At 43.6% G+C, this 21,853-nt stretch overlaps 1 protein-coding gene and 1 non-coding gene across 5 annotated transcripts in view; both read left to right on the top strand.

Annotated features, from left to right (window-relative positions):
- The window catches only part of ACP3 (acid phosphatase 3), a 291,855-nt gene that overhangs the window by 197,257 nt on the left and 72,745 nt on the right, over positions 1 to 21,853 (top strand). For all 4 annotated transcript variants that reach the window (XM_078663872.1, XM_078663873.1, XM_078663870.1 and 1 more), the window contains exon 8: positions 6,832 to 6,914. In XM_078663872.1, coding sequence (XP_078519998.1) covers positions 6,832 to 6,914 — 83 coding nt within the window. The remainder of the gene's footprint in view (positions 1 to 6,831; positions 6,915 to 21,853) is intronic.
- Positions 2,907 to 2,978, top strand: TRNAA-CGC (transfer RNA alanine (anticodon CGC)). The gene has a single exon. It is a non-coding gene; the product is annotated as a tRNA-Ala (tRNA).

Below are 21,853 nucleotides of genomic sequence, written 5' to 3'. Positions count from 1 at the left end.
AGGTAGGAAGGCGTGCCCCTCGGGAATGGTGGTGTCCTTGCTCTGCTGACCATATGCCGCCTCCTTCTTTACAGACTGACCGGTGGAAGGACGATCCGATCGGCCATGACGAAGAGGACGAACACAGCGCCCCCTTTAACTGGGCGTACGTAACCGAGGAGGAGGAACCGCCCCCGGAGGACGTCAGCGAGACCGGATTGGTAAAAAGACGGGAAGTGATGTACTCGGGGTGTGTGATCACCCCGGAGGAGCGGAAGGCGGAAGCAGCCACGGAGCAGAGCGGAGGAAGCGGAGGAGAGGAAGATAGAATCAACCCGAAGGAACATCGCGGAGAAGACGGAGAGGCGGAGAAGGGAGGAAAGCCAGGAGGCCAACGACCCCGTGAACCGCCGTGCCACACTCCCGAGGGAGGAGTGTGGCTGTCACAGGTACGGCGGCATTGGGCAGCCTGGGTGGGGAGCCGGAGTGCTCAAGTGTAAATACTGTATAAAGTCCATGTTCGTCCCTCGTCCCTGTGGTTCTTTCCTTCCCTTCCATTACCCTTTCCTCCCCTGTACCTCACCTCCTAATCTCCCCCCCCCTTTTTCGTTCACCGTGCATGGTACGAAGATAGCACACTGTACACTGGGTTTACCCTCACATTCCCCGGTCCCTCTAGGTGCACTTCCTCTAGAGGACTCGAACTAACGGCCTCCCTCTTTGTTGGTCTCTTGCATGTCACGGAGCCGGCGTTTGTCCAGCGAGGCAACACCCCGAAGTCCACCAGCAGACAAGAGAAGACCAACGCCACGGATCCCAGCGCATATGCCCGTGACCGATTGACCCAGCGGAGGCGAAAGACTTTCGTGTATAAAAGTACTCTAAAAATAAAACCTTCTTTACCCGCACTACCTGGTGTCACGGTCGTCCCTACTCCCACGCCCACATGCCTACTGGCTTAGAGAGAGGAATGTTCAACTCGGCTCGGCACTGCCTCTGGCTGAAGCTAAAACTCGCAAGCACTTTTTTTGCATCGGGACAAAAAAAAAACAAGTGGGGTTTCCATTAAGTTTCCTGCTTACCTCAAATGTAAAATGAAGAAAACGCACGCCTATGTTCACATGTTCTTCCCCCTTCAGTCCAGTGGTACACGTTTTAAGTAATATGGTGCACTCTGAGTTTCACACAAGAACGGAGATCTGCCTTCATTTTTAAAAAATTAGTTTGGTGGAAAAAATGTCTCCATTTACTATTATGCAAGCTGCAACAATGACGCAAATCCATTGGCTCCCATTTTGTCTCTATGCAAAACTACGTAGAGTACAGTGATCTTAGAACTCTTTAATGAATCAACAAAACATATTTCTGCTGTTGTAAAATGCAAACCGTTTCGAAAGCCGATAGATTTTTGTTTGCTTCAGAAGAGTCTAGCGTACAACTGTGTGCACGTGGTCACTAGCCATCCCAGGCCATGTTGCTCTGTTGCCTGGGGAAACACAGGTTTGCAATAGCATAAGCGGACATTTACTTTAGCACGGTGCATTTTCTATCAGTGCAATAAAAAATAAAAATAAAAAAGGTGAAAGTTTATGTCCAACAACCTCAAAAGAACATCTACTACTTCATATGTTCTCACAAAATGCAAACTCGTTCTCTCTGCAAGAAATCTTTTCACCGCTCTGCCTTTGGTCCTTTTCTCTGAAAGACAAGGCCCCGGGCTTTGTTTTCACAAAGCGTTTACTCAACCATTGAGGTGACTTAATAATGCACTTAAGTAGGCGCACACCATAGTCATACAGATTGCTTGGTTTTGTAAGAGTCTTGTTTTCAAGATGCAAGAGCGGGCCTTCTGTTTGTGATGAGCGAGTTAAAGGGGGGGGGGCTCAAAGAGAAAAGGCTGACAGGGCAATCAAAAAGGTGTGATCTTCAGAATAAAATAAGGGCTTCATTTAAACAGGGCTGGTTACGCTCAAAGCACTAGGGGTGGGCCTATGCAGCCTTTTATTTGGCATACTGTCAAAGCCTGCCGATAAAGTTTATTTGGCATGACACTTAAACTTTTTTCCAGCCTTCTTTTGACTAACTTTCCAATCAACCTTTTGAAAAAGGGAGAGAGAAAACTTCAAATAAACACCAGAAATGGAAGATAAATAAACGTTTTTCTAAGTGCCTAGCTTGGCGCGGTCTGAACCGAAATCATTTGAGGACCCAAGCTCTCTTGCTCCCTCTTCTTCCCCTCTTTTGTGCTAATCCTTCAAAGATTTTCCAATGGCCGAGTTTATTCCCACTGCAAACACTTCTATTTACAAGGTCAAGTGTATCAGCACTCGACGCAGCTTAAAGTGTAATTATTTATCTAAGGGCATTTGAGTGTAGATCAGCAGCACTGGCAGAAGACCAGACATCAGCCCACAAGCACAACATCCCTTGACAACAATATCACAAGCCCGTGCTTATATAATGTAAATAATATATATATATATAATATATATATAATAATATTCATAGATGTATAGACCGAAACTGATATCCATAGAGCTGAATTGGAGCTGATAATGGCTAAATAAATTAGTAGAATTGAATAACGATCGCTGGCCGGATAGAAAGACACTACCATGTCTGGTTTCACAATTTCTCAATCACCCACACAATAATGTTAGACAACTCAGTTTCTATATTTTTTTTAAATTCCAAAATCTATCAAAATATAGAAACCCCCAAAATTTGGAAATTGAGAGGCAGTGCACAAAAATACAGTCAAAAACAAACTGTGAGAACATGCGGTGAGACACCAAAAAAATGTAGGGGTTGGTACTATCGTACAAATTTTATGTTAGAATTTGCTTTTGATAAATACTACGTCAAACTGTGACGAGCATGTATGCCCTCTATCTTCAAGGATTTTGTAGAAGGATAGTTATCCATCTGAGGATGTAGCTCAGTGGTAGAGCGCATGATTCGCATGTATGAGGCCCCGGGTTCAATCCCTGGCATCTGCAGCTCTTTTAATAAAAATTTGCATTTCTTTATTTTTTTCATTTACACTAATAGATCAGATGAAACATTTACTTTTTTTTCTTTTAATCTGATTTATTTTTGTGCTCATGACCGTTGCAATGCCTTCCGAGCACTAGCTCATTAATGTGCTCCGGTGGCCCCCGCCAAGTGCTCTTGTAGTACTGGACGCAAAGACCACAACATATTTAGTCAGTTATGGATTTGCACTTATTATATTAGTAGGACACTATGTCCTCTGCTTAAATTTGCTTTTGTTAGTAGTCTCTCGATAGCAAATCAGCAGGAGTTGTACACTCATTTCATGTACACTGTACTCTATCAGCGACTTCCACCACTACCGGATCAGATATGTACCCCCTTTCTCATCACTTATGAACACTGCTCCCCATCTCCCCATAATCAGCCTTAGCATCTCTTACTGACTAGTTAGTGCACAGCACTTCAGTCATCGTAAGTGGCGCCTAGCAGTTAATTTTTCGCTGGCCCATAGAAGATCGGACACCCACCTACAAGGGGACCCCTCAAAGGAGGTAAGCGCCTAAGCGGGTAGGGTCAGGAACTGGGACCGAGGAGACTGAAGCGCTCCCCAGGCAAACCGACAGTCTCTTAGCACCCCCTCATTATAAGCAGACCTGTCTATCAGCCTTTAAGTAACAAGTCTTTTATTAACCTTCATAGGAAAGTGAGCTCACTGATCTGCGGCAGACGCGAGATCATTTCATTTAGAGTTATTCACTTCTCTCTTGTGCAACATCGGACTCAATCCCAGAGTCGAGCCCGCTCTGTTGAGTTGATCAGCTAAGTGTCAGCGAGAGACCAAGTAATGAATGAGCACTTAGTCTGTGCTGTGCTCCTTCTTGAGCGGAGTGGATGTGTGCTAGCAGGCTGTCAGAAAAACGCTAGCTGCAGTGAAGGACATACCTTTTAGAATTCTTTGTGGTATCGAGTATCATTAACTTGGGTCAGAGGCACAGTAGCTATTATTTATAGCGCTTAGTAACTATAATAGCGTTGTATATAATAAGAAATGATCATTAATACTACTCCTGTCAATATTACTCTTCAACCAATTGTAAGTGTACCTAACCCCAATATAACCATGTTAAAAATCCACCCAGTACTACATAATTGTGTCCCCAAAATGTTGTGGTAGTAACCTGAATAAATCTAAAAAAGACAGCACCTCTTCTGAACTTTCCACACTTTTAGCAAAGGAACAAGGGTCCTTAGTCAGAGTGCCCCTGTAATACGAAGCAGTAAACCATTTTTTAGGTCTCGCCTACGCAGCGCGCATGCGCTGCATAGGCTAAAAGACCTTTAGCAATCGCTTTGGCTTTTCAGCCAAAAACGTGCACGCTTTCCATTGCCTTCAATGGCAACGCGTGCATGTTTGGCGATTCACTTGCAAGGCGTCATATGGTAGCAATTCTCGCTCCTGGCGCTGCTCGCTTTCGCAAGTAAAACGCTTTCACTTTTGCTGACACTTTGTTTTTATCCAGCACTCCCCCCACTTGTTTTTTTGTATTGGAGACTCCTGCCACCACTTTGTATGCTAATGTGAGGTGCATACTTTGGCACACTTCCTTCTTTTGTTGAAGTTAACATTGCATTCCAAGAGGGCTTCTACAGTCCACAAGTAACAATGCGGTCAGCATTGTGCACGAAATACTGCATATTTAGAGACTGTAAGTAACGTGCAGTATAAATAAACGTGCACATGAGTAATCCGAATCCATTTTCAAGATGCAGAATCGGGTTCTCCAGAGAAATGCAGCGTGCATTAAAAGCGTTCTATTGCTTTGAGGCTGTAAGGTCGTCCTTCTTCTGTGTTTATTGTGAAGAGCAATGTTTTGCACTCTATTGGTTCTTTGCTGTACTTCCTGTGACTGTCTGTTGCGGCCTCTGAGCAATGGAAGTGTGTCTGCTTTTTCTGACAACACAGCGTGTGGTGCTGTAACTTGCTGCCCTTACGCTGTGGTCTTATCCATGGCCAGCTTGCCTCCTCTCCGCGCTCGAAATGAGTTGTAAAGGAAGGCGACCCTGCCATGGCAGAAGAAGCAGATGTTGATATTGAAGTAGATGATGTGTCTGAAATAGGTGCCGGAGGGTGAGTAACTGTATTTATATAGCTCTTACTACCCCCTTCTCCTGATTTTAGGACCCGTACAATATGCCGCTTCCTGGCCAGATGTTTTTCTTAAAATTTGTAACACGCTCGTTCTGTTCTGGTTTGATGGTATGCAGCACTGCTTTTTGGGAATTGTAGTTTTGTGTAGTAATGGGGTCTTATTCATTATTGTAGTATGCAGAAATGTAGAACTTTGTGATGTAAAATAGAACCTTTGGTTCTGTATTAAAGCAGTGGTATGGAATTTTATTATTACATTAGTGGTTAGTAGCTGCTGTAGCTGTAGACATCCTAGTACTTAAAGAACTGCTCCGTTCTTGATGCCCTCCTAGACTTCCACCCTCGGGACCTTCCGCAGCTGCATGTAAAGCGGAAGTGGGGCTTTGAGGGGCTGGTTTGTCTAAATTTGTGTGTGAGCCTATCTCAGCTGTTTCCCCTTCACGGTGTGGACCTCTCGGGGTCCCGCCAACTAGCCCGCTTCAGGACTTGCATGAATGGCACCCGGATAAACCTGCAGGTCCAGGGCTGAAGAGAGGCAGTATATTCCCTTCCGGTTCTTGTATGTGGAACCCGTGATTTATGAGCATGCGAAGGGAAGCTAAAGTGTAAGTTTGCAGTGGGTGCCACATTTTGATAGGAACCTTCCAGGTCCGAAATGTTCAGGTGTCGTCAATCTGCACACAATCTTGCCTTCACTCACCCCCTCTCTCCTCCTCTGTCCCTATTTAGTAATCACTGGGGAAGCGGTTACTAGTCACTTCAGAGCCCCCTCATTCTACAGATCTCACAGCACACTAGAACGGAGCAAACTCTGGGATACCAGAGGGTGCAAACACCGTACAAATGACACAACAATAAAATACCAGCATCTTCACCCTCACTTCTCTTCCCCTCCTCCTCTGCTACTTCTTATTCTATCTTTCTTTTCTCTCTGCTCTCCCTCCCCCTTCTTCTACTCCTCTTATCTCATTCTCCTCTCCGCCAGTTATTATTATAAATGTGTCACCAGGTCAGCCATTTTAATTCCAAGCTCTGTGTTTATCCTGGCTGCATTCTATACTTTTAACTGGTCTGCCCAGCTTATCGGAGGTCCCCACAAACAGCCCTTTCTTGTATTCGCTCAGGGAAGTTAGGGTATATATGTTGCTTAATCAACTATGAAATGGCTGTTTTTTTAATGCTTTGTTGATATTTGTAGTTAGTTAGTGCTTGGCAACTAGTAAAAATTTATTATTTTTATTAGGTATCATTGACGATTTCAAGTTGTTTTTAATCGCTTTCTGGAACTCAGGACTTCTCAGAACGGCTGTCCCCACTTGCAACCCTGGCATAGCCAGTAGGTCTCGCCTTTGGGACCTTTTAAGTGTTTAGCCATGCAACAGTTGTTGCACCAAGAATATTGTGCTGCAAAACTAAATACTTAGTTGGTCCGAAAAGCGAGAACTATTGGCTATGCCAATGCTTGTTTTGTTTTTCCATGGTGCAGTGTTCACACATCATTAAGCGTTGTGCCGGTCGAATTAGGGGTTAGTCAGTAATACTGCATGCTTTTCCCCATTCAAAGGTGCATCACTCAGAATGCTGAGTTTTTTTGCCACATTTTACCAGGAAAGATTTGTGCAATTAAAACCCTCCACGATTGTGTGGTACCTGCACACAAGTTATGCAAGGGTCTTGCCTAATCATTTTCTTCTCTTTTGTTTCAGGTGTCCTTGTGGGTGCCGTTCTGAAAAATATCACTGATTTTGTCACAACACCTACCAAGAGGAAAATGATCATGTATTCAGCCGTAAGTATGAGTTGACTATTGGGGCTGATTCACAAATTTCATTTTAAAAGTCAGAAATCTACACCAACAATTTGAGAGGATTGTGGGACTTCACAGATGTTTACAAGAAACTGAAGGAAATAACCAGAAGTTGTAGATTTCATGGAGTGTTCTCCTCTGTACAATTGCTCATATGAATATATTTAGATTTTTGGATAAACACATCAAACTTTTTCTGTTTTCTTGAATTTCTTCAGTTCTGGCAGTATTTCCTTACCTTTCCTACTCTATGAAGGCCCATATGGTAACCTTTGCTGTGAAGTAAAATTACTTTTTTACAGGTGAATGTCATCTTATAGAATGTTGTCATGATGAAATTCACAGGGTGTGCAACCACAAAGCACCGTTTTACTATTTACATAAGCCCTTATATGACTTTGGGAAAGATTTCCCGACTCATATAAGGGTGTTTGCGACCCTGTCCGAATTCAAAATAGAAATTGAAAGAGGCATCCTCCTTCTGTCTGCGATTCAGAGAGGAATTTATCAATGGGTTGTGACTTCAATTATGGTTTCCAACCATTTGTTAGATACCATCACCTCAAAGAGGGTGATATCTGATTCATAGGACAAGACAGGTAAGAGGGAACGTGGCCATGAGCGGGGTCAGACTTGATCAAACTGGGGTGTTTTCCTATTTGGGAATCACCCTCGCCTCTAAGCTAGATTGGAAACCACATCTTGCCCATCTGGAAACTAAGCATGCCCAACTGACAGGCGCCCTAACTAAAAAAGTATTCCTCTCCCACACTAGACCCATTCTGCCTGTTCTGAAAATATATGAAGCAAAAATAGCCTCAGCTACTCTGTACGGGGCCGAACTTTGGAGCTTCAGCAACCTTGCACACCTTACTAGGGCCCAAAATAAGTTCTTCCGTGGGATCACGGGTCTACTGGCTTCAACCCCGTTGATTCCCCTCTTCTATGATCTGGGCTTGCAGCGTTTGGAGGATAAGGCTCGCTATAGACCGGTGGCGTACTGGAGGAGATTGTGGGTAACACCAGAACTCTCCCAGTACGCCGGGGCCTTCCTTGATGTTCTTAACGCTGATAGAGCACACCAAATTGGTTCCAGGAGGTTAAATCTATTTATTCAGCCATGGGTCTGGTTAGTCTGTGGGAGGACCCTATCGGTAGTATTTTTCCATCTAGAAAAATCTTAAAAGATCTTTATTGGAGATTGGTAATATCGAAGAGGTTTGGTTCGACTATTGGTCCCTCATTGTCTGCAGATTTCTTGGAACTCAAACATCTACCTGCCTATGAGGGTTATTGGGACTACATTACTGTACCGGAGGTGAGAAAGAGATACCATCAATTAAGGGTCGGGACCCTACCAACTAATTCCTTCGTCTCTAGTTGGCGAGAAGGATTAGTTCCCACCTGTCCTTTCTGCCCTTCCCAAAATGAGAACATTGGGCACATTTTCTTTATTTGTCCCGAATACAAAGTTCCCAGAATGATCTGGCTGAAGCCCCTTTGTGTTCAGCTTAATCTTCAATCAGGATGTGAGGCGTTAAGGATCCTCAGAAGTGATACTAATCAGCTGGTGGTTATTGCTGTTGCTAAGTTTTTACATTGGGCATGGAGATTACGTATGAAGAAAGTCTGCCCAAGTTGATTATTTTAGACTCCCACTGTATATACAGTCTATCTCTATCTTTTTTAATGGTTTAAAAATTTATTTTTATGAATAGTATTAACTTATTTTCTTAATAGGTGTTAAGGATAATAGTCTTGTTTCAAAATCTTGATATGTTTTACATCAACTACAATATATACCGAACTGTTTGTATGCGTTGAAATGGGCCTCCCTACCCCATGATATTTGTTTGTTTGTGTCTTTTATGATTATTTTATCGAAATAAAGACTTTTTGAAATTGAAATTGATTCGCAAATAGGTAAGCAGTGACCATGGTACAAACTCCTATTTGAGAATCATGACGGCGACTTCAAAAGAAGTAGGCAATGGTCCCTAGAACCACTGCTGCTCTCCCCAATGTCTTCCCAAACAGGAAACCTTATTTTGAAAACAGCACCAGTCGATTTAATGGCTACAGACTGTTTATTAAAAAAAATCCAGTTTTTATACTCCAGGCAAATGTACAAATTGTGATTTGCACTTCCATTTGCAAACCATGCAGCGTGCAAATTCTGCATCCCTGGTTTATGAATCGGAATAGTATGAACCCCCTAGTTCCCTTAAGTTCGGCAATGGAAAATGTAACTTACTAGCTGATTTTTCCGAGCTGAAAATTCCACCTGGGTATATAAATCTCCACAGAACTTGATTCCGTGATTCAGGTCTTAGAAATCGCGCCTTCAGATTTCTGATTTTTTTTTTCTCCCTCATAAGAACTTAGGCACATAAAAAAAGTTTGACAGTCAAGTTCATTGCAGGATATATTTAACCATTATGCTGATTGGATATCTCAATGCATCATGTTCATGTTTTCCAAAGGCAATAACAACAAAAATAGCATAAAGCGAGGTGTTCTAGGACAATGAGTGCTAAGATTTAACTAAGCAATTTTTGATGCATAAAGTATATACATGTACAATGCAACAATGTTGTGATGCAACTAGTGTTTATAATGACTACAAACACAAAGGACTTTGGAAGGAGGATTCCATTTAGAGAGACAAATGTATGAATGAAAAGTAAATGGATGGAAGGCAGAGCTTGGTGCAGTGCACTCAGGTCTCATTTATAAGTCTTATATTTTAACAAGATCACTGTTGCAATTTTCAAAAGGTTTACTTTTAAATCATTTTTTTAGCATATTCCAATACAAACAAAATACAGCTCAGCAAAAAACAATCACCGCAAAACTATGGTATTACATTCAAAATTTTCAACTTAGCCCTTTTTAATCATATATCACCCTGTCAGTGCTTCAAAAAAAACATAACATTCAAGAACTTCGAGCCCTGGGTCATTCTAGGGGCAAGGGAAGGAAATCAGAGAGATTGCAATACAGAATGAGTGCAAACAAACAAGTAGGCCAAATTTGCCTAACTCCCAATATCACGTCACTCTTCCCCTGGTAGAGACTGTCTGGCCTCACATTGGCTCAGCACTCTTCCAATCTCCAGAGGGTAAGAAGACCGGATAATCACAACAGTTTCAGTCGCTGAGACCTGGTACAGTTAGTAAATGGGAGATGTGAGATCCAGCAGCCATCTTCAATCCCCATTGGCCCAGCCTCTAGAAGAATTGTTACGATGCTGTGATGTGCAGAGTCAACTGATCAAGCACTGTAAAGGTCACTGATTGGAACTCGAAGTTATAGACCACTTCCTGAAAGTGAGTCCTCATCTGTCGCTCTGAAGTGGTTTGTAGAATGATCTGTGTCTAACAGAGGAGTCTCCAGAAATTGGGCTATAGTTAAAAATGTATTCCAGTAGAAAAGTACGATGGAGCCACAAAGACCCCCAACACTCAAGAATCTCCCAGCCCAGATAAATCTAAACATTCTCAAATCTGTAAGAATGTTCCATTCTAAAAGACAAAAGAATACAACACATCTATCATTCCTTAAAAATAGACTAAAACAATACATACTATTTGCTGAAAACAGAGTAATTACAATCAAGAATAATACTAAAACAATGGTAAGAAAGCCACTATGTGTACGCTAAATACAAATTAAATGATTAATACAAAAATACATCAAACATAATATTTTAACCACTTAGGATGGTCCATCAATCTCGATTCTTTTTGCTTTTCAAGGACACTTTTATGCACTTCTTCACCACACAATTTAGGAAATATAATCTCTTTCCCATTGAAATGAACTAATTTCTGAATGTTCTGCATTTCTCCATTTTCCAAAATCTCTGTATAACCTAGCACATGTTTTATCTTTATGGCTCAGAAAACTTTGAATCATTCTTTGGTACAATACCACCCACGCTGACACTCGCCCAGTCACCAACCGTGAGCCCAAGAACATCTCTCTTAATTCTGCTGTTGTAGCTATCATTACAACATATTTGCTTCATCTGTACACATTTCACTACATTACACTATCTTTCTGTACACTTCTTCTCATCTGCCCCAGCTAAATATCTGTGTTCATTTTCATTACCCGCAATAATACAAAAGGTGTCTGAGTGCGGGGTAGTGCGGTAGCTCTTTCTTCCAATTCATTCTATGTTCCACAGACATCTGTAAGCAGCCTCTCAAAACATGGTTAACCCTTTCAACTAGCCATTCTCCCTGCGATGATATAAAGATGTCAAGAGATATTTAATATCTTGAACATATAATAATTCCTTCATCCTTGCAGACACAAATTGGGGACCATTATCTGTGACTATCTCCTCTGGGATCCCTTCTCTTGTGAACACGACCCTAAAAATGAAATAATGATTACAGCTTTTACTTCATCCACATTTCTTACCTCAGGCCCTTTTGAACAATAGTTAATTAGTACTATCGCCCCTTAATCCCATGTATCCAAAAGGTCGACAGATATTGTGAGAAGTTGGCCTGGTATATGATGTCCACTAATTAAAGTGGTAACCTTGCACCAGTCCAAACAACCCTTATAGTGATTTAAGAGGTCAAAGATAACCTTATAAAGCTATCCAAGTGGTAACTGTGGAGAGCAGCCTTCAGGCTTAGTCTTGAAGGAATGTTAAGCAGCTTGTTTTACCAGAGTGCAACCTTATTGTATTGGTTAAATGAAAGGAGAACCACATAGTAGTTATATAAATATGTACTTATATTATCACACACCTTAAATAGCTCACAGTGTCTGGTACAAACAGATACACACAAATCACACAATACTTTAGCACAGAAACAAACATAAGTAGCACTAATACACAGTGGGCTCCAGGGGCAGACCTTTTACCTCTAGAATAGTGGTAAAAGAACCACAACTGGAGTCAAGACAGTGTCTAGAGGTTATAGAATCGCTAAGACCCCAAGGAACCACCCAAAGTGAGTATGGAGGGACCCTATGGCGGAAGGGTGCAGTGTGAGAACACGGCCGTGTGCTTCGTACAATTCAATGGGAGCTTCGCGGTTGCAGTTTTAGTGTTTAAGGACCCTTCCCAGTGGATTACGAAGAAACCCTTTCGAACATAGAAGGTTGGAGAGCCACCCCACCCGTGTATACCAAAGTACCAGAGTTATCTATCCCAGGGAAGCATAGGGCCGAAGTGGCATCGGAAACCGCTTTCGTTCTCAATGGGAGCCTTCAAAGAAATGCCACTGCTGGAAAGAAGAACAGTGTCTGGTGGAGCCCACTGGTGGATTCTTGAAAGAAGGAACCTGAAAGCAGACGGGACAGAGTCTGGGTCACTCAGGAGTGATCAGGGGCTTGGTAGACGAATGCCCACCGAAGTCGGGTGCCTCAGGTGTGAAGAGGGAGATCTTGACTCTGCAGCCACGGGGACCAGGAGACATCGAGGAAGACCAGGAGACAAATACGAGCTGTCCCACGAAGGATGTCGAGTGTTGGGGAGTCTGAGTCCGGCGGGAGCACCAACAAGCCTTGGAAGCGGCAACCCACGAAGAAGGTCGAGGAAGGTCATGGTCTGACCCAACAAGGATCAGGAGACTCACCACAGCAAGGGGAGTCGGGGCCGGCCTGGAGCAACTAGGGAAGTCTAAGAAAATCAGTGTTGTCCCTCAAATGGACCCACAGGCTGAAGGCACAGGAGCCGCGAGGGGACCTCTAGCAGTTTCACAAAACAACAGCTTCAGGGCACAGACTGCTAGGAGGCCAAAGTCCTTTGTACGAAATGTGCGCAGAGGTTGGGACTATCGACAGCCCAATGCACTTAATTGGGGAACGCCAACAAGCATATGCACTTGCAAATGTGCGCAGTGCACAGGGGTTCAGGTTATGCGGTCTCCACGAGGGATACTGGCCTCAAACTCGGTGAGAGGACAGATCGACTTCAAGGAACGTAGGAACCCACCTCCTGTGTTGCTGAAGCCTTCGGAGTCCGCAGGAGCTCAGTATCAGCAGACCGGTCAGTTGCGTTACTGTGCCTGCGAATGCAGGGGAGTGACTTCTTCACCCCAAGGGAGATACTTCAGTTGTTCTTGATGCCCCACAGGTCCTGCATGGAGCCTGTATGGTGCACTGGCACAGACTATGCTTTGGACGGAGAGGGAGACGTAGTCAGGCCCAGTTGAATTCCAGCAAAGTTCAGAGTGTCCAGACGGTCAAAGGTCAGTGGTTTCTTAATAAGAATCTTGTTGACGTCGAATCTAGGGTCCTACAGTCAGGTATGCACTTTTGTACCCACGGGAGAGGGTTGGACAGATTCAGGGGACTCTCCCAGGGGAGGGTCAGGACAGTGGGGAGGATACTCCCCTGTCCTTTGTCCAGTTTCGCGCTAGAGCAGGAGCCAACGGCTCCCAGGACTGGTTTGAACTGGACTATGCACAAGGAAACGAAGTGTGCTCCGGATGCAGACTTTTAGGCACTTTTGAAGTGCACCCACCCAGCCCCAATACACTAAACCTGTCTGGGAGGTGGTCACACCTCCCTGTGACAGGATGCCTATTGGCCTGCCTTCTTCTGCTCGAGCTTGGCTCAGCATCAGGAAGGCAGAAATGTGTCTCTGGTCGACAGCAACCATTTTGTGCTGCCTGGGTCGAGAAGGCTGGTACCGGGAAGACAAGTGACCCCACGAAGCTTGCTTGGGTATGATTCCAAGGTGTTTGATACTAAACACGACATGTTTTGCTGCAGCCTTTTTCGAGATAGCATTTTACGCGAGCATATAATGCACCTCTACCTATATGTCTGGCTGCGTCACCGACAACCCAGGAGAATGGTCTCCGAAGGCTGGAGAGGGGCTCTGCTCATGCAGGGACACCCTCTCACTGAAAACCCGGCACCCTGCCTTCATGATTGTCAAGGTCTGCTAGAGGGGTGACTGATAGGTTTTAAGTGTAGTAACCTATAGATATAGTAAGCCTATATCTAAAGTAAGTGGTGCATGCACCATCTTACACAGGCTGAAATTGCAGGCCTGTAGTTCCATTTTGCATGGGCTCTCATGGGTGTCATAATGGGAGGCCTCTGGGGTACTATGCCCTGGGTACACGTGTACCATATACTAGGGGCTGACAAAGGTATCCCAGTATCCAATCTGGAGTGTACCTAAGTACATGCATAACAATTTAAGGAGAAAGTAGATAGACTGGAGTCCTGATTAGTAGGATCCCAGTCAGACTAGTCGAAAACAGTGTAACATCAAGCAAAAAGTGGGGGTAACCATAAGAAGCAGATCCTACTTTCCTACAGATAGCCACTCCATCCTTTTGCCAAGGTATTTCATGAAATCTAAGAGGTATAACGAGGGACTTCCTGACTGACATGGAGTTGTCACTCTGCATGTATTCCCTACATTTTCACGCACCTCTCCAAATCCCCGTCCATGTTTGGAGACCAAACGTTCATTCTGCCTTTTTAGGGCTCGGGCCTACGCCTCCACGAAGTGGGGGGCGGAGCTTCCGAGCTCTTATGTGTTCAAAAAAAAAAAGAATTCAGAAAGGGGTCCTGCTGGCACATTCTTTAGTGCGCGCCGCGTTTTTTCTGGCATCTGCCTAGTGATTCGTCTTCGCTGTGCTGTCTATTTAGTAGCCTTGACGTGATAGGCTATATGTAATTTACGCGCGCCCGATTTGGCATATTGTGTGCGGTTTTGCGCACGGCAGACTTATTAATCTTAATTAGGAGCTGTCAGAGTGCCCGTGTAATGCAATCCAGATGGTGCGAGCGCGTTCACCATTGCATTACATGTATCATGCGCGCGTTTAACATTTACCTTTCGCGCACGGCAGTCCATTCATTTTAATTAGGATCTGTCAGAGTGCCACGTTCACGCGGAGATAATGGAAAGAAGTTTCCTGTAGCTTCAAGGGCAGTCACAGTATTTTTTAAGATACCTCGCATACAAGCACCCTTGCCTCGCCAATCTGCGTGTCTTCTAAAATAAAACTGCGCAGTCTTTCAATATTTCTGAAAAGATATTTCTGTTGTTGCATGAACATTTGCCTCTTCTCTGCGAGGAGTCATTTCCGTAGCTGTTTTCTCCTCCCTTCAATATGTTAGAGTTTAACAGAGATTTTCGCAATAAACAAAAACATTTATGTATATTGCGGCGTGTTTTATTTGCCATCACCTTGAGTTGATTTTTACGTACGTATTTCACACACACACAGTAGTGAGGGCAGAGTAGTGAGGTCAGAGTGTAGAGTAGTGAGGTCAGAGTAGTGAGGGCAGAGTAAGGAGGGCAGAGTAGGGAGGGCAGAGTAGGGAGGGCAGAGTAGGGAGGGCAGAGTAGTGAGGGCAGAGTAGTGAGGGCAGAGTGCAGAGTAGTGAGTGCAGAGTAGTGAGTGCAGAGTAGTGAGTGCAGAGTAGTGAGGGCAGAGTAGGGAGGGCAGAGTAGTGAGGGCAGAGTGCAGAGTAGTGAGGGCAGAGTAGTGAGGGCAGAGTAGTGAGGGCAGAGTAGTGAGTGCAGAGTAGGGAGTGCAGAGTAGGGAGTGCAGAGTAGGGAGTGCAGAGTAGGGAGTGCAGAGTAGTGAGTGCATAGTAGTGAGTGCAGAGTAGTGAGGGCAGAGTAGTGAGTAGAGTAGTGAGTAGAGTAGTGAGTAGAGTAGTGAGTAGAGTAGTGAGTAGAGTAGTGAGTAGAAAGTAGTGAGTAGAGTAGTGAGTAGAGAAGTGAGTAGTGAGTAGAGTAGTGAGTTGAGTAGTGAGTGCAGAGTAGTGAGTAGAGTAGTGAGTAGTGAGTAGAGTAGTGAGTAGTGAGTAGAGTAGTGAGTAGAGTAGTGAGTAGTGAGTAGAGTAGTGAGTAGAGTAGTGAGTAGTGAGTAGAGTAGTGAGTAGAGTAGTGAGTAGTGAGTAGAGTAGTGAGTAGTGAGTAGAGTAGTGAGTAGAGTAGTGAGTAGTGAGTAGAGTAGTGAGTAGAGTAGTGAGTAGTGAGTAGAGTAGTGAGTAGAGTAGTGAGTAGAGTAGTGAGTAGAGTAGTGAGTAGTGAGTAGAGTAGTGAGTAGTGAGTAGAGTAGTGAGTAGTGAGTAGAGTAGTGAGTAGAGTAGTGAGTAGAGTAGTGAGGGCAGAGTAGTGAGTAGAGTAGTGAGTAGTGAGTAGAGTAGTGAGTAGAGTAGTGAGGTGAGTAGAGTAGTGAGTAAAGTAGTGAGTGCAGAGTAGTGAGTAGAGTAGTGAGTAGAGTAGTGAGTAGGAAGTAGTGAGTAGAGTAGTGAGTAGAGTAGTGAGTGGAGAGTAGTGAGTAGAGTAGTGAGTAGAGTAGTGAGTAGTGAGTAGAGTAGTGAGTAGAGTAGTGAGTAGAGTAGTGAGTAGTGAGTAGAGTAGTGAGTAGTGAGTAGAGTAGTGAGTAGAGTAGTGAGTAGAGTAGTGTTTAGAGTAGTGAGTAGAGTAGTGAGTAGAGTAGTGAGTAGAGTAGTGAGTAGAGTAGTAAGGGCAGAGTAGTGAGTAGAGTAGTGAGGGCAGAGTAGAGTAGTGAGTAGAGTAGTGAGGTGAGTAGAGTAGTGAGTAACATAGTGAGTAGTGAGTAGAGTAGTGAGTAGAAAGTAGTGAGTAGAGTAGTGAGTAGAGTAGTGAGTGGAGAGTAGTGAGTAGAGTAGTGAGTAGAGTAGTGAGTGGAGAGTAGTGAGTAGTGAGCAGAGTAGTGAGTAGTGAGTGCAGAGTAGTGAGTAGTGAGTAGAGTAGTGAGTAGAGTAGTGAGTTGAGTAGTGAGTAGAGTAGTAAGTAGAGTAGTGAGTAGAGTAGTGAGTAGAGTAGTGAGTAGTGAGTGCAGAGTAGTGAGTAGTGAGTAGAGTAGTGAGTATTGAGTGCAGAGTAGTGAGTAGAGTAGTGAGTAGTGAGTAGTGAGTGCAGAGTAGTGAGTAGAGTAGAGTAGAGTAGTGAGGTGAGTAGTGAGTGCAGAGTAGTGAGTAGAGTAGTCAGTAGTGAGTAGAGTAGTGAGGTGAGTAGTGAGTGCAGAGTAGTGAGTAGAGTAGTGAGTAGTGAGTAGAGTAGTGAGTAGAGTAGTGAGTAGAGTAGTGAGTAGAGTAGTGAGTAGTGAGTAGAGTAGTGAGTAGTGAGTAGAGTAGTGAGTGGAGTAGTGAGTAGAGTAGTGAGTAGAGTAGTGAGTAGTGAGTAGAGTAGTGTTTAGAGTAGTGTTTAGAGTAGTGAGTAGAGTAGTGAGTAGAGTAGTGAGTAGAGTAGTGAGTAGAGTAGTGAGTAGTGAGTAGAGTAGTGTTTAGAGTAGTGAGTAGAGTAGTGAGTAGAGTAGTGAGTAGAGTCGTGAGTAGAGTAGTGAGGGCAGAGTAGTGAGTAGAGTAGTGAGTAGAGTAGTGAGTAGAGTAGTGAGGTGAGTAGAGTAGTGAGTAAAGTAGTGAGTGCAGAGTAGTGAGTAGTGAGTAGAGTAGTGAGTAGAAAGTAGTGAGTAGAGTAGTGAGTAGTGAGTAGAGTAGTGAGTGGAGAGTAGTGAGTAGAGTAGTGAGTAGTGAGTAGAGTAGTGAGTGGAGAGTAGTGAGTAGAGTAGTGAGTAGTGAGCAGAGTAGTGAGTAGTGAGTGCAGAGTAGTGAGTAGAGTAGTGAGTAGAGTAGTGAGTAGAGTAGTGAGTAGTGAGTAGAGTAGTGAGTGGAGAGTAGTGAGTAGTGAGCAGAGTAGTGAGTAGTGAGTGCAGAGTAGTGAGTAGTGAGTAGAGTAGTGAGTAGAGTAGTGAGTTGAGTAGTGAGTAGAGTAGTAAGTAGAGTAGTGAGTAGAGTAGTGAGTAGAGTAGTGAGTAGTGAGTGCAGAGTAGTGAGTAGTGAGTAGAGTAGTGAGTATTGAGTGCAGAGTAGTGAGTAGAGTAGTGAGTAGAGTAGTGAGTAGAGTAGTGAGTAGTGAGTAGAGTAGTGAGTAGTGAGTGCAGAGTAGTGAGTAGAGTAGAGTAGAGTAGTGAGGTGAGTAGTGAGTGCAGAGTAGTGAGTAGAGTAGTCAGTAGTGAGTAGAGTAGTGAGGTGAGTAGTGAGTGCAGAGTAGTGAGTAGAGTAGTGAGTAGTGAGTAGAGTAGTGAGTAGAGTAGTGAGTAGAGTAGTGAGTAGAGTAGTGAGTAGTGAGTAGAGTAGTGAGTAGTGAGTAGAGTAGTGAGTGGAGTAGTGAGTAGAGTAGTGAGTAGAGTAGTGAGTAGTGAGTAGAGTAGTGTTTAGAGTAGTGTTTAGAGTAGTGAGTAGAGTAGTGAGTAGAGTAGTGAGTAGAGTAGTGAGTAGAGTAGTGAGTAGTGAGTAGAGTAGTGTTTAGAGTAGTGAGTAGAGTAGTGAGTAGAGTAGTGAGTAGAGTCGTGAGTAGAGTAGTGAGGGCAGAGTAGTGAGTAGAGTAGTGAGTAGAGTAGTGAGTAGAGTAGTGAGGTGAGTAGAGTAGTGAGTAAAGTAGTGAGTGCAGAGTAGTGAGTAGTGAGTAGAGTAGTGAGTAGAAAGTAGTGAGTAGAGTAGTGAGTAGTGAGTAGAGTAGTGAGTGGAGAGTAGTGAGTAGAGTAGTGAGTAGTGAGTAGAGTAGTGAGTGGAGAGTAGTGAGTAGAGTAGTGAGTAGTGAGCAGAGTAGTGAGTAGTGAGTGCAGAGTAGTGAGTAGAGTAGTGAGTAGAGTAGTGAGTAGTGAGTAGAGTAGTGAGTAGAGTAGTGAGTAGTGAGTAGAGTAGTGAGTAGAGTAGTGAGGTGAGTAGTGAGTAGTGAGTGCAGAGTAGTGAGTAGAGTAGAGTAGAGTAGTGAGGTGAGTAGTGAGTGCAGAGTAGTGAGTAGAGTAGTCAGTAGTGAGTAGAGTAGTGAGTAGAGTAGTGAGGTGAGTAGAGTAGAGTAGTGAGTAAAGTAGTGAGTGCAGAGTAGTGAGTAGAGTAGTGAGTAGAGTAGTGAGTAGAGTAGTGAGGTGAGTAGAGTAGTGCGTAAAGTAGTGAGTGCAGAGTAGTGAGTAGTGAGTAGAGTAGTGAGTAGTGAGTAGAGTAGTGAGTAGAAAGTAGTGAGTAGAGTAGTGAGTAGTGAGTAGAGTAGTGAGTGGAGAGTAGTGAGTAGAGTAGTGAGTAGTGAGTAGAGTAGTGAGTGGAGAGTAGTGAGTAGTGAACAGAGTAGTGAGTAGTGAGTGCAGAGTAGTGAGTAGAGTAGTGAGTAGAGTAGTGAGTAGTGAGTAGAGTAGTGAGTAGAGTAGTGAGTAGTGAGTAGAGTAGTGAGTAGAGTAGTGAGTATTGAGTGCAGAGTAGTGAGTAGAGTAGTGAGTAGAGTAGTGAGTAGAGTAGTGAGTAGTGAGTGCAGAGTAGTGAGTAGTGAGTAGAGTAGAGTAGTGAGGTGAGTAGTAAGTGCAGAGTAGTGAGTAGAGTAGTCAGTAGTGAGTAGAGTAGTGAGGTGAGTAGAGTAGAGTAGTGAGTAAAGTAGTGAGTGCAGAGTAGTGAGTAGAGTAGTGAGTAGTGAGTAGTGAGTGGAGTAGTGAGTAGAAAGTAGAGTAGTGAGTGGAGCGTAGTGAGTAGAGTAGTGAGCAGAGTAGTGAGTAGTGAGTGCAGAGTAGTGAGTAGTGAGGTGAGTAGTGAGTAGAGTAGTGAGTAGAGTAGTGAGTAGTGAGTAGTGAGTAGAGTAGTGAGTAGAGTAGTGAGTAGAGTAGTGAGTAGACTAGTGAGTAGAGTAGTGAGTAGTGAGTAGAGTAGTGAGTAGTGAGTAGAGTATTGAGTAGAAAGTAGAGTAGTGAGTAGTGAGTAGAGTAGTGAGTAGAAAGTAGAGTAGTGAGTGCAGAGTAGTGAGTAGTGAGTGCAGAGTGGTGAGTAGAGTAGTGAGTAGAGTATTAGAGTAGTGAGTAGAGTAGTGAGTAGAGTAGTGAGTAGAGTAGTGAGTAGAGTAGTGAGTAGAGTAGTGAGTAGTGAGTAGAGTAGTGAGTAGTGAGTGCAGAGTAGTGAGTGCAGAGTAGTGAGTAGAGTAGTGAGTAGTGAGTGCAGAGTAGTGAGTCGAGTAGTGAGTAGAGTAGAGTAGTGAGTAGGACATCACAGGCAGCAGCTGTGCAAGCTTCTTACACTCACAAGGAGACCACAGGCAGCTGAGGTGCAATCTTCTTTCACTCACAAGAACGACATCACAGGCAGCAGCAGTGCAAGCTTCTTACACTCACAAGGAGACCACAGGCAGCAGAGGTGCAAGCTTCTCACACTCACAAGAAGGACATCACAGGCAGTAACGGTGCAATATTCTCACACTCACAAGGAGATCACTGGCAGTACACACCACATGAACACACTCCATAACACATAGCAACAATACATTGGCATTTACAATGCCATTAGCTCAAACTCAAATAAATCCGAGCCCGATTGCATTTCTAATGCTTGTTTCTTCATGGATGTCATCCCACTTTGATTTAGGATGCCAATGATGAGCATGCTGCAAAATATGTGGTTGAGGTGTTGGCTTCCAATTTCTTGAGATACCTGTCATACACCAGTAGACACACTTTAAGTCCCTTTATAGTGACCACTTAAATTTGGTGTGTTTATATATTACAGTTGCAAGGTTTTCCATAGGTTGTACTCCTCTCTCTCTTCCCTCTGTGTATAACAGCCTTGATAAACAGCCAGCCCTTATGTTTCTTACGGCTTGCACGTACTTTACTGCAAATGTGTATTCTTGCAATCTGAAAAGTTACTTGGCTATGCGAGGTATAGCCCTCCTTGCTGCTTTTGTTGTAAAAATGTCCAGTACAGTTTTGTGACCTGTCTACAGTTCAAATTTTTGCCCCAGAAATACGTCCAAAACTGTTGAATCCCCCACAGGCAAGCCTCTTAATTTTTCAGCATCCTAGATGCAAATGCCACTGCCCTTCCATCACCTTGATCAAGTTGCATCATACCAGCTCCAAGTCCATAAGCACTGGCGTCATTCATTACAACCAACTTAAAAGATTCAAATGGTTTCAATATGGGAATGTGGACACTGCTTCTCTTTACAACCAAGAAACAGTTCACAATACTTCAACCATTCAAATCTCACCCATTTGTTAAGCAACAGCCTCATATTTGCTGTAATATTGAGCAAGACCCAAAACTGTCTTCAATCGGTCCTTGCTTGTTGGACTAGGAGCATCTTCAGTAACCTCCAGATCTTTCAATTTGGATTTAATGCTGTATCCATTGACTATGTCAACAAGATATTCCATTTCAGGAACTGCAATTGTGCACTTTTCGACACCTATTAATCATTCCGAACTCTTCAACCTTTCCAACACCTCCTTCAAAACACAATCAGGCTCAAATATGTCTCTACCATTCACTAGAACATAATCTTGAAAAAACGACAACACAATTCATTCCCGATAATACCCTTTGCATAACATGCTGAAAAACACTCATGAAGAACTAAACCAAACATTATCCTCTTATACCTACATGGTCCCTCCAGCATCCAGAGTTCTGACTGATGATAAGCATTAGACAAATCTAAAGAAGAAAACAACTTCCCCTTTACCAAAGTACTCCTATTTTAATTTATGTTATGGATTGAGTTTCGGTCCACCCAAATGCATTCATTCAAATCTTGCAAGTTAATGCAGATACACACTTTTCTATTGGACATCTGAGCCAAAACTATTGGGCTTAGCCATTCTGATGACTCTCACTTTCAACTTCAATTCTTTCTTAAGTAACTCTTTTAAAGTTAATTGTAATTACCTGACTTTGTGCTCTTTCTGTAAAGAGCCTTGCTTCAAAATATACAGTGCTGAAATTCTCTCAGTTTGAACTAAACCTTGTTGGAACACTTCAGAAAACTCTAATTTCCATTCCTCCACATTCAAAATGTCCATAACTACTACCTGCTGTGGATGATTAGGATCCAATGTGATTCTTAAGCCCTTCTGCTCTCTCCATCCCTATAGCATTTTACCTTTTTGAACTACATAAACCATACCAACAGT

This window comes from Lissotriton helveticus, chromosome 10, assembly GCF_964261635.1.
Source record: "Lissotriton helveticus chromosome 10, aLisHel1.1, whole genome shotgun sequence".
Taxonomy (NCBI): Eukaryota; Metazoa; Chordata; class Amphibia; order Caudata; family Salamandridae; genus Lissotriton; species Lissotriton helveticus.
This window is presented reverse-complemented; position numbering and strand designations above follow the sequence as displayed.